The sequence below is a fragment of the Hippoglossus hippoglossus genome, chromosome 24 (assembly GCF_009819705.1).
Source record: "Hippoglossus hippoglossus isolate fHipHip1 chromosome 24, fHipHip1.pri, whole genome shotgun sequence".
Lineage (NCBI taxonomy): Eukaryota > Metazoa > Chordata > Actinopteri > Pleuronectiformes > Pleuronectidae > Hippoglossus > Hippoglossus hippoglossus.
In genome coordinates this window covers 10,261,837-10,274,836 of record NC_047174.1, presented here as the reverse complement: position 1 = coordinate 10,274,836, position 13,000 = coordinate 10,261,837, and the positions used below count along the sequence as shown (strand labels likewise).

General features: G+C 43.5%; 1 protein-coding gene and 1 non-coding gene across 2 annotated transcripts; both read left to right on the top strand.

Moving 5' to 3' along the window:
- Positions 1-1,983: 1,983 nt before the first annotated feature.
- sox7 (SRY-box transcription factor 7) lies at positions 1,984-5,200 on the top strand. Its single transcript, XM_034579899.1, has 2 exons — positions 1,984-2,470; positions 3,455-5,200. Exons 1-2 carry the CDS (start codon positions 2,239-2,241, stop codon positions 4,414-4,416), a joined length of 1,194 nt encoding a protein of 397 aa, XP_034435790.1. The 5' UTR covers positions 1,984-2,238; the 3' UTR covers positions 4,417-5,200.
- A 7,505-nt stretch (positions 5,201-12,705) lies between these two features.
- trnal-cag lies at positions 12,706-12,788 on the top strand. Its single transcript has one exon. It is a non-coding gene; the product is annotated as a tRNA-Leu (tRNA).
- Positions 12,789-13,000: the final 212 nt, after the last annotated feature.

The window sequence follows — 13,000 nt, the reverse complement described above, 5'->3', positions numbered from 1 at the left end:
GTCAAGATGGGCAACAATGAAGTGAAAAAGTTTCAAAAAATAACAAAAGGCAAACACAAAAAAACTAAGAACACGCATAGAAACAGGAATCTGTGGCTAAAATAAAATATGGGAATGAAAGGCGCATTCCAAGACCAATGAAATTGATTTTGGAAAAGTGATTGTAAAACAGTTTTAAACATGCCAAGCGTGGATAACAATTTTTAGTTCTGGTATTTGTGACCGTGAGAATATTCTCTGATGATCATGTATGTTAGCCGCTGGTACGAAGCGACGACAGATTAGATAAGTATTGTGGTAACTCGCCCAGTAAAGCTTTTGCAACAAAAATTGAACAAAGGGGGTTTTCTTCTTAGACGCAGTGATGTGCTTTGAACCAGTTCATGCAAATGACAGTGATGTGTACCAGTGGTTGCAACAGTGACAAACCACAAGATCAACACGATGAAATGGCTTTAGAATCTCAGCCTTTATTTTTGCTCAATTAAAGTGCATTAGTTGATCAATCAAGACAGTTTTCCATTTAAAAGTCACACCTACCACTGCCATTTACTGACTCACTTTTATTTTGAAAACTCGACAGAATAGAGAGTAATCCTAAAAAAAGTGTTTTTTCTCAATGCTTGTTGCTATAGTGAAATCTCCCTTCATGCAGCATGTACATGAAGTCAACCCCCCCCCCCCCTCCTCTTCCAAACTGCAGTAGCCACATGTCTTCTCCACTGAAAGGCTGAACAACAGCAGGCAGATACAACTCACACCCACACAGTGATTAACACATACAGGCACTAGTCATTTCAGAAACCCCCCAACACCGAGCTGTAATGTGTTTGAAACTCACAAATTGCAAATATGATGTGAAACTCACACCTATAGTCAGTCTGCACGTCTCGCTGACTTTTCTCCCATCAGCTCACTCTCAACTTGTTGTGCTGACTTTCACTGACGGCTCATCATCGCCCGCTGGCCCAGTCAGACCCAGCAAGAGGAAGTGCAGCCCCTATATATCACTGGTGGTGCTGCTCCACGCACAATCTGTGGCTTCAGGTGCCGTATCCTCTTCCTGTGGGGTGGGGGGGCAAGTCTCACACAGAGCTGGAGCTGACACTTCAGTTTGATGGGTGCTGCAGGCACAAGTGACCAAAGGATGTGTATTACAGCTTAAGATGCATGATGGTGGAGGAATAAGTGGGAAAAGTGATTAGAAGCAAGGGTTGGAGCATGTGTGTGTGTGCAAGAGAGAGAGAGAGAGAGAGAGTGTGTGAGAGCTACTTCATGGCTGCAGCCCAAGAGTATCCTGTCAACAGGAACTCCTGGATTTGATATGGCCACAGAAGGAAACTGATTTGTTTTGTAGTGAGGGCTCAGTTGTATCTCTCCTCTCACCCGCAGTGTGATCCAGAAATTGACCTGCACCCGGACTGTTAAATAAAGAAGCCATTTTGGTTTCATTGAGAAAGAGATGAGGCTTGTAGTTTCTGTAAAAAAGTTTTGACAAAAGGAAGATTTGTTCGTGTGTTTGTGGAGGCCGTGACGCACTTGGGAGTGAGAGCCTGGAGATGTGCAGAGTCACTGCAGAACAGGTTGGATAAGTTGTCAGGTGAAGTTTCCCCTGTTGACAAGGAGACAGAAATGAAGTTGCAGATTGGCTCTCTGTCACCACAAAAGATTTCTATGTTGTTTCTTTTTTTGACAAACTGATTCAATTAATGGTTGATAAGAAGTATTTGATGATCAGTAGCTCAAAAAGAATCATGAGCTGCTCTGGATTATGATGTTTGTTGTAGTTGATCTGACAGTGTGTGGTGTTGCTTTGTTGTGGGGTCAGTTTAGTGGTGAAGTCTCTCTCCCTCCCCTTTCTCTCTCTCTCTCCTCTCTCCTCTTTCACGGGGCTCAACTTGCAATCAAGGAGGAGCTGAGAGTCCTCCGGGGTTTCTCCTGGAACCTGCTCCTCAAATATAAAGCGCTCCCCCCGCATCCACCAGGAACGACTGAGCCATTACGCACAAGGAGGAGCCGCTGCCTGAGCCCATCATCTGTGCGCTCTGCTGCAACCAAAACCCCATCTGACTGCAGCCTGTAGCTCCAGTGAGTCAAACACCACTGGATCTTATTTTTAAAAAAGCTGCGTGAGTAGTTTTCCAGCTTTTTTAAAATCCCAGCTCAGAGAGGGAATCACAACTTGTCCGAGAGAAGACTGCGAAGCGCACCTCAAAACTTTTTTTTGGAACGCGCAAGATGGCAGCCCTCATCAGCGCGTACTCGTCGTGGCCGGAGTCCTTCGAGTGTCCTCCAGGAGACGGGGACGTGTCCGACGCGCACGGCCCGCACAGGACCCCCGCGGACAAGGCGCCGGAGCCGCGGATCAGACGGCCCATGAACGCGTTCATGGTGTGGGCCAAAGATGAGCGCAAGCGGCTGGCGGTTCAAAACCCGGACCTGCACAACGCTGAGCTCAGCAAGATGTTGGGTGAGAATTATTATTATTATTATTATTATTATTATTATTATTATTATTATTATTATTATTATTATTATTATTATTATTGCCATTCGTGCCGCCGCTACTTTACATGCTCATACTTGAAAATTCCCTTCAGGCCTCGGTTGATTCACAAAAGTTTTTAAGTTTAGTTTCCGACGCCTAAATGCAAACAAAAAATCTAAACAAACCTCTAACATGATAAAGAAAAAGAAAACATCCGAAACAAAGCTTTAATTTGCCTCCATGATGTAAAAAAATCCCCTGAATTTGAAAGTTCATGCCAACGCACCATGAAATTCGTTGAGATCTCAGTTTTAAGAGACAGAGAAAAGAATAAAGTGCATTTATCTTGTGTTGAATTTGATTCGGGTTTAATGTCAAGCTCCAAATCATTTGCGCAAATCGGAAATCCTCTTTAGCCTGAGCCAGGAAAGCTCTGACATGGAATGAAAGTTCACGCGTAAACAACAATCTGTGATCGTCTTAGGATAATCAAGTTATAGGAAAGTTTTGATTAAGAGCTTTTTTTTCCCGTTTTTCTTTCCTTTGTGGTAATTATCAGGCAACTGCAAAATAATTAAAGAGTCCAGAAAAGGTCTATGAAAGTTTATTGTATTTTTTTGTAAAGTCCGTTTTAAAGTAACCATTATCTGTAGAGCCATTAAGTAAACCTTTTTTCATCCCACCTTTATTCATATTAATTATTTCACATGAAGGAAAATATCAAAGTATGAGCCAACAACTTTGAAAACATTTCCTTTTGAATATTTTTACAGTTATTTTACAAGTTATAGAAATGATTAGACTGTGAGCATTTTCTTTTCAGTCATTACAATGTTGGGTTATTAAAGAAAATAGACAGGAATTATTATTTTTTAAATAAAGGAGTAGATCACTTAATTTGATGAATCATATTCAGGATTTTTAGCTCAAATTTAAAGCATATATATCTGTCTCCTCTCTATCCAGGCAAGTCGTGGAAGGCCCTGACTCCCCCGCAGAAGAGGCCCTACGTGGAGGAAGCAGAGAGGCTCCGGGTGCAGCACATGCAGGACTACCCCAACTACAAGTATCGGCCTCGCAGGAAGAAGCAGCTGAAACGCATCTGCAAGCGGGTGGACCCCGGCTTCCTGCTGAGTGGGCTGGCTCCCGATCAGAATGCCCTGCCCGACCAGCGAGCCCTCTGTCACCCCCTGGACAAAGACGAGGGCAGCCCTAATCACGGCTTCTCGATCCCCAGCCCGGCCCTGCCCAGCGTCAGGAGCTTCAGAGACCCTGCCGGTTCAAACAGTAGCTTCGACACCTACCCATACGGCCTGCCCACTCCTCCCGAGATGTCCCCCTTGGATGCCATGGAGCACGAGCACATCCCCCCCTCTTATTACTCTTCTGGTAGCTCTTCATCCTCCTGTCCCGATGAGCATCATCACAGTCAGACACACATGGGCAGCCCACCCCCTTACCACACCGAATATGCTCAGACCCAGATCCACTGTGGAGGCCCACGCATGAGCCACATCACTCACCTGTCCCAAACTGGAGGCGGCAGTGGACTGATGCCGGGCCCTCCGCTGTCTTACTACAGCCCCTCATCTTTCCCCCAGATTCACCACGGGCACCACCAGGGCCATCTGGGTCAGCTGTCCCCACCGCCGGAGACACACGGCCACCTGGAGACTCTGGACCAGCTGAGCCAGGCCGAGCTGCTGGGAGAGGTGGACCGCAATGAGTTTGACCAGTACCTGAACTCCACTGGGGCCGGGTTCCACCCCGAGCAGGTCGGCAGCATGACTCTTACGGGACATATCCAGGTAGCGTCGGCTGCTTCCGCTTCTGCCACTGCCTGTCCCAGTAGCACCGCAGAAACCAGCCTCATTTCCGTGCTGGCAGACGCAACAGCGGCCTACTACAACAACTATGGCATCTCGTAAGCTCAGTGACAGCACCCATCATACTTGTGACTGATCAGACACTACAGGGTTTGAAATGGGTGAGGACATTTGGGATAAAGTTGCACTTGGGTGCTGATAAAGATTTCTTGAGCTCGTACAAGTCATTTCAAAACCTGTTATTAGCATCTACAGGCAATTTCATCCCACCATGATTAAAACCGGAACTGATTACTGAGCAATATGATTGTCCAGAGCCGAGGGAAGAACAAAGAGCAATTGGAGGAATATGAAGAAGAAGAAGGGGAGATGGACACCTCAGGGACGCAGACACTAAAACTATCGTATGTCACCTCCTGCTGTCGAGAAATTTCTAAACCAGAAGAACAACCGTGAAAAAAAAAAAAAAAAAAGACTTGTAAATGTCCACTTGTAAATGTCACCAGTTACTGTTGCCGCCCAGACGTGTACAGATGCTCCTCTGAAGCTAATTTAAGTCCTTCGATGTTTCGCTTTAAACGCTACCTGTAATGCTATTATCAACGTTTTCCTTTCGAATGTTTGTATCATATGTTCCCGCTCTCATTAGCTTGGGAGTCTTACCTCAGTAGTTGTAATTGAATGAGGTTTTAGTTGGACATTTCTTATGCAATTTATCAAGATGGTGTATAATGAAGAGGAAAAAAAGGCGTTTATACTTCTTCTCCAGTACTTAATAATATATAATCATAACCTCTATGATGAAAAATAATAATGGTAACTATAACTGTATGCTGATTTAGGTTTGTGAAGGACAATAATTTAAAATAAAGGTCAATTTTTATATTATTGCAGGTCTGCTTGGATAATGTTCCCACAGACAAAACACCACTACAAATCCTTTCTATTATTTTACCTGAATATTGGTGATAACTGATACGCTTAAAAGTCATTGTGCAGGAGCAGATATATACGTAATTGATACAATCACATTCCCTAATAAAAAAGAATAAAAAGAAAGTAGGACTCCTGCTTAGTAGTTTTTGAAAAACCGGCATGTGCTACTTGTCCGTCTTTGAATCCAGTGTCACACCACGTATTCTTCTATTTCGGGCTCTGTCTAGCATTTGACACCCACTCCCCTGCTCGCTTCTTTCCACCCTCCATCACATCATCCTTCTCCATCCGTCTCCTCTCGCTTTCATTTCATCCCGGTTCAGAGGATTAGTGTAAAACAGGCGCAGCCACCGCCGCTGCCACCGCCGCCTCCATCTCCACCGTCCTTTGTTTTCCACAGTCTTATTCTGGGTGCCATTCTTAGGAGTCTCTGGAACCCCCCACCTCCCGTTTATACCCCCACCCCTTCATCCCATGTTGTATCTTGCTGATGCAGACCTTTCGTAATCTGTGCGAAATAAATAAAAAAATAAATCCCGGGCCTTCGTTGACTGTTTTACATGCTCCTCATTTTTCTCTCTCTTTATTTTTTTCTCCCCCCACGATTCCCCTTCTCCACTCCTCCCCTTCCTCACCCGCTCTGTTCTCTTGAATTTTTCTTTTTCGATAAAAGGAATTCGGGGGGCTTTTGACAAATCCTGGAGTCTGGCTGGTCTTCCTGCATTTTTTGGGAACGGTTGAGTCGTGCTTCTTGTAAAAAGGATGTGGCAGAGGAGCGGTGTTTCCTGGCTGATAAGGGAAAAGCCTCTCTCCGTCAGGATGTTTGGGCCCTGGCTGGGCCCTGCATTAAAGAGCCAGAGTGAGGGAAGGGAACCCGCTGTTCAGTGAGCGGGAGGAAACAGGGGCCGTGCTGATTAGCATCTTACTCACCCGTCTTTACTTACCCACCAGGAGAGAATTTGTCAACCTGGCCTTCTGTACCTTGACCACAGCGCAAAAATCCACAGTAATGAACAAAAACACATGTTTGTTTCTCTGAAAACAGCGCTTGTGAACAAATGTACACAAAAATGAGCTTTGTGTGATTCTCATTTCAAAGCATGATCATGCTGCTTTGAAACACGTCCAACACTGTGATTGTGATTAAACTGACCAGAATGACAACATTCATCATGCACCAATGTTTGCAGCAGGCTGCATATTGGGCTCCTGTCTTTGGGGTTATATCATTACCCTTTGTGCCTGCAGGGGTTCCAAACTCTGCGGAGGGTCCATTTGAGCGCGACCATATTTTGGATGAGGGAGCCGGACGGGTGGTGCCCCAGGCATTCGTAGGGTGAGAAAGTGCTCTGCGGTGCAGCATCAGCCCGAGAGTTGTCGGGGGTCAGGTCAGGGCGCTGCCGCAGACTCCCTTGGTAAAGAGACGCTCTGCAATGTCTCAACAACCACGTCCACCTCCGCAGGGTAGGACACGGTAACTGCGACAAGGACAAAGACGGACGTTAGATGGCAACACAAGAACCTCACGTCGGGCATGAGTTGAGGTGCTATACCTGAACATAAAGAGCAGAAAAGAACGTCGTTACATCATATTATTCCTATTCAATCTTGTATTTTATAGTACTTTCATCCACACAACTCAGAAAATCATTATGGCCACTATGGAGATTGGGTCAAGGACAAAATATTTCGACCAGACAAAATGCGATGAAAACAGTATAAAATTATAATTTTACAAATTTAAAAAACAGCCTTGCTTTAACCTGTGTGACCATGCATTTCTCAGATAATCTAACTGTTAATACATGTACTCATGTTGTATATTTGTTTTATTTAAACAGAAACAACTTATCTGAAAAATTCAAAATGACAAGAACTGGGATAATAGGTAGCTATTATATATACGCAGTAGTTTCCATTGAAAGACTACTAACTAATGACCAGTATATATATAATAATAATACTTATATTTGTATTTATTTTATAGCATCAAAATCCTTTATCTGAAATGCTCAAATGAGTCCTACAGAGATTTGCGGATCCTGTGACTCTTTCGTTTCTGGGAAGTGAGGGCAAAGCACTCAACATGTCAGCCTCAATCCTTTCCTCCCTAGAAGTCGACTCATTGTCATCTTAACCTTTAGTCAGACTCTACCAATGAAAACCGAAGACTGCAGCCGTTGCTTCTCTTTTAGCTGCAATAAATCAACAAGAAAAGAGGGAGAATATAATGTGCCGACAAACAGCGGCGTGATGTTATTTTGCACATAAACTTAACGCTTTACACACATGGGCATTTGCAGGAATTCCATGTAAAGGGAGCACATAATCTCCTTAATTTGATGAATTGAATCTTTAACGCAGTAGCACTATAGGAAGATATACAATATTTTGCGAATGTAAGGATATAGGCTGAACAAACAAAAGAGCCAACACTTGTTATTTCACTCTGATTGCCGGCTGGCGCAGTTCCAGTCTCAGGTCAAGCCCGTGGAATGAGTCTGTCAGGTAGTCTGTTATGTTTCCTATTTCCTCCCCTGCCGTCATGTCACTTCCCTGGGCAAACAAACAAGTCGGCGGTCTAACTCAACACCAACTGTCAAGGTAACGGCGTACGGCTCGGTGTGTGTGGACGGGGGGGCCCGGAACTTGCACAGCTGTGTAAAGTATTATCCATCTGCCTGGACTGAGGTGAGCACTGATCACTTTAAATATTGTGTCCTCCGGAGGCGCGGAGGAGGCCGACTGTCTGGTTGGTGCAGCGTGCTATTGTGTAGATGGCGACGGAGCGTCCCATCACATCATATTCGCAGGTCGACCATTCCGGCTGCATGATGTTCTTCACGTATTAGCTGAATAGGTTCGAGAGGAAGTAGCTGATTTGAACTCCGTGACTAAGGCCTATCAGTGCATATGACAGAGATGCCCTTTAAACCTGCAAACTATAGACATGCTAAGGTGTGTGTGACTGAGCTGCTGCATCTTGCTGCATTGTGAACACACTACATTTAAATTGCATTCATGTCATAAATAACGTTTTGCACCTGAATGCAGCAACGTGACTCTAATTATACCTTTTCCTGTGAAGCCCGGCAAATAGAAAACAACAAACCCATTACAACATCCTCATCAGCCGACGAGCAGTGAACTTTAAACCAAATTAAACTACTGTGTGTGACGGATGAAGACACATTTACATCAGTAAATACTAAAGTGCATTTCCAGTTGGAGTATGTTACAGCAGCATAATAACCTGTTTACAATTTGTACTTGGCCCCCGAATCTGGCCAAAGCAGGGAAAAGACAGCAAAACACACACACACACACACACACACTCACACACACTCACTCACAGCAAGGGATTATGGAGTGCAGCTATTCTTCATCTCATTGTGGCTCAACAACAGGCAGAGTGTGGGGTGGCGGGCAGGCGTGTACGTCGCCGGACGAAGAATGGACCAGACTCGTCGAGGGACAGGTGCCATGTGGCAGAGGATGTGCGGGGACGCAGATGGGGACCCCTGGAAAACTTGGGGGACTGTGCGAGCGGCCAAGGGCCTCCCATCCGTACCTGTGCTGTGAATGCTGCAGCTGAACAGGATCCGGCACCTGTTCTAAGCAGATACAGGCGACCGGCAAAGGCACAGAGGGAGGCCAGCACATGGCTGCCAACCCGGGGAAGGAGAAGGCTAGATTTCCATTTGCCCATAAGCGCACCCTGATTACCAAACCAGTGCAGGCAGGAAAGCTTGTGCTCTGCTGCAGAATGTACAAAACAGGATTGAAAAATGTGCTTTCTTCCAGAAGCAAGTGCATGTTAGTTAACTCCCCCGTGAAAAAACTTCAATTAGAGCTTTCTACTTGTGAATTAATTTTACCCACACTGACAACAGTTCGAAAAAACTTGGGTTTAAAAAGTTCTATAAACACATTGAGGCTGGTTTACTATTTTTAAAAGAAGTGTTTTAAAATCACAGCGCATGTCCTATTTTTACGGCCTGACCTGCATTGGTCTCTCTCTCTCTCTTTCTGATAGCATTGCTTGCACCAGTCTCCACTATGCTGCAGCGCTATTTGGCTTGTTTTTGACTGCTCTAGATTCTCCCAGGGGAGGTGTAACTCTTCACCCCAATGTGGAGGAGGATGCTCCTATTGTGCTTCCTAATTGCGATGTGGTGGCTCCATTTAAGAGAAAGAACATCCTTATCTGGTCCGTGTGTGATCTTTACTGTGGGAATAACTGGAAGAGCCATTGTTATATTTTGATTCTCGTTTTAGCTAATTACAATATTTCATGTAATGTTTGCATATTCTGGCAGCCATGTTTAATCATGGCTATGTTATAAAAACATGCAAAGTGTGTGTCTGTGTGTGTGTGTGTGTGTGGGGGGGATTTATATAAGTTGAGGAGCTGAGATGATGTTGTTTTTATACATTTTACTAATCAATACTTAATAATTTTTTGCTTAAAGATATAATATGTAACAATTCTTCATTAAAATGTCTAGAAGCGATAAAACCTCTGTTATATATTTTGTTGATTTGTTTACTTACATTATCAAAAATATTTACAATAATAGAAAAACCTCAAATTTTATTCGAGGTTATGGGACTCTTCATTTTAGTCGACTTTTTATTTTTATGTCGGTATTGACGAAAGCAAAACACACTGCTAGCCAGTTAGCCAGTCAGCAATTTTTTCCTTCCACTGTTTGAATTGGTCACTCGTAATGGATCATTGCCATTTGCTGCGTAACGTGAATAAAAGTATTATAAATCACCTCAGGCAGATTTTCATCTGCAATGGTGGTGATGACAACAATCCCCATCAGCACATGCTGCTACTCGACATCATCAAACTAGTTATGTTCTTATTGTTTTGATTGAGGGACCCGTATTGTATGTTTTAATGAAAACCACATTCCAAAATAAAACATTACTCCATGGCTTGGATCGTAAGTCACTCCCCTTCTTTTCCATTTTAGAATGCCTCCACACTGCCATCGCGGACCTGGCCTCTTCGCCCTGCACCAGCAGACTTTACTCAGCATGCATCCTGCTAAAGCAGACGCACTAATGATTTAGATGAGTGATGGTATAAGTTCGCCGGAGTGAGAGAGCCCTTTTCTAACAGCTACTGTGGAGGATAGACAAAACAAACCAGCCGGTGGCTTGATGACAGCTTCTGAGTCATACTGCGAGTCATTCCAATTTAAATGTTTCAGCAAATGTCATGAGATTCCAAAAATGTTGCCGTGGATCTGGAAAAAGGGGCAGGGGCTTTTTCTTTAATGTTATAAAATGTTTTCTGACATTTTCACTGATTTCCCCGGGGATGTGATGATGACAAATCCGGCATATGTTGAGTACTTATATCGATGAGTGTGCAATTTTGGTGTGGCTTGATGCCCTCTTCTGAGTGCCACTCTAGTTAACGTTATTGTTCCCACATATCCGGAATAAAAATTTCAATCAGCCATGTTCCGAGAACTGTAAGACCGTGTAAGATCTTACGGTGATGCAAGTTCCTTCATACAGGAACAACACAGCTCATTTACTGCTGCTTATTCAGACATGAAGTACGTCAGCCATGACACACACCATTTCCGCCGCCTTGATGTGTTCTGTTTACACTCAAAATTTCTGGTAAGAATGCTCCTGACTGACCTTGGCAACGGGTCACTCTGGCATAATTTCCATGCTCACTCCCATTCCTCTGACCCTTACGTTATGGGTGTAATATTCGGGATGTTGTTGATGTCGGAGCTTGAAGGAATCCCTTCCTGCTGGATGCTCGGCCCCGTTTCCTTAAAGACTCAACATCAAAAATGAGACACATGGAAATGACTCACACTGTCGTCCCCAGAGTTCAGACACTTCAACCAAAGTACCATGTTGACAGGTTCAAAACAGGATATAAGCTGGATGGGCATATGTTTATTACAGATGGCGGAATTCTTAAGAGCAGTGATGACTTAAAAGCTCTGATAAGCAAATCAAGCGGCAACAGTCACGTATCCACATTGTAACCTACATGCAGACTCACATAGACTAAACTCACATACCATCAGTGCTAACTTATGCAAGACCTGCTCACTACTAACACCCAACAAGAGGCAACCAAATTATAATGACATGCAAACAGATAAGTAGACATCTCCCCACTGTGCTAAACAGCAGCAATGCAGCACGTGTGAGAAAATAAAATCATATCAAGACATTTTCCAGAATCACATTCATCAGACTTCTCACTGTGAGACTTGACCCCCACCGCTTGGTGAATTCTGCTTCTGCAAATATTACCCTGTCTGCACTTTCACAGGCCAGCTTTCCCAGGTGTCAGGAACTAAGACTCTATAACAACTCATTCATTACTAAAGCCCCATGACCTTACAGGCTAACTTGTGCCATTTATAAACTGACCAATTTCTGCTTAGTAGTGAGATAACAATTCTCCAGACAAGCATAGAAATTAAACAGTAACGTAAAACAACGTTAACAAGTTACTATACAACCTTCATCAATCAATGTTATGCAATTAGTCTCTTAATTTGCTGTGTGTGCAGGCCATGTGTTACCAATACAATTAGCTAACCAGTGCAAAATAAAAAAAGACATTAAGAAATCATAATTAAAGATTTAAAATTAACCTTTATTATTCTTGGCTGCTTTAAATGTCTAATTTGGTCCATATAACATCTGCTAACATGGAGGAGGCAGGATTTATGACCTATACCGCAGCTAGCCACCAGAGGGAGATCGAGACACTTTGAACTCACTTTTGGGAGCCATCTTATTGTACGGTGTATTTTTACATATCTTCTACCCATCTTCTAACCCATTTAATGTCACTGAAACATGTTCAAACAACACAGCTACAACTGTATAACTAATATTTGTCTAGTGAATGACTGATTTAGTGGCTGAATACTTTTGTTTTCTTTACTTTTGTACGTTGAAGTCTGGCTGCTAATTTTTTATAGACATATGATCACTAACTTTTATACCACAAAAGAATAAAAAAAAAAATCAAAACCCTTTCTTTCTCTCTATGAAGTCATTTAATTTTGGTGACAAAGTGACGAATCACTATAAATTAGAGAATTACCTGAGCTCCCCTTTGGCTCGATAGTTTGAATCTTTCAGCCCCTAGCGGCCGCGACAGGAACAGCAGCCTTCCGCTCTCATAAATTAGCATCGAGCTAATGCTCAGACTTGTGTTGTGACCATGTTGTGACCCGGAAGAGGCTGTGAGTGACTCTGACTCATGTTGTTTCTCCCCTGAGGAACACCATGTAGAGTCTGGGCTGTATAATGTCTGTCTGGACTGTCGCTTTTTTATTCTCACACAGAAATCCACCGCTGAACTCACCGCCGATTCGTCACAATATGAACAATTTATATACATTATATTATAACTATTTCTGAAACCTTCGTTCGATTGCTGATTCAATTGTCAGGATGGCCGAGCGGTCTAAGGCGCTGCGTTCAGGTCGCAGTCTCCTCTGGAGGCGTGGGTTCGAATCCCACTTCTGACAAATATATTGTTTTTATTTTAAAGCGTTTCCTCAGGTTAACATCTTCAAACGTAATCAAATCCCATTTCAACATTTGATGCAACACCAACGTGTAAGTGTGTTAGTGACACCTTAGATTTAGGATTTGTTCATCAAATTTGGATTTGTACACTCAACGAATAAATAAAACAAATCTGCAAATAGGTATAAACAACACATCAGTCAAAGTGGTG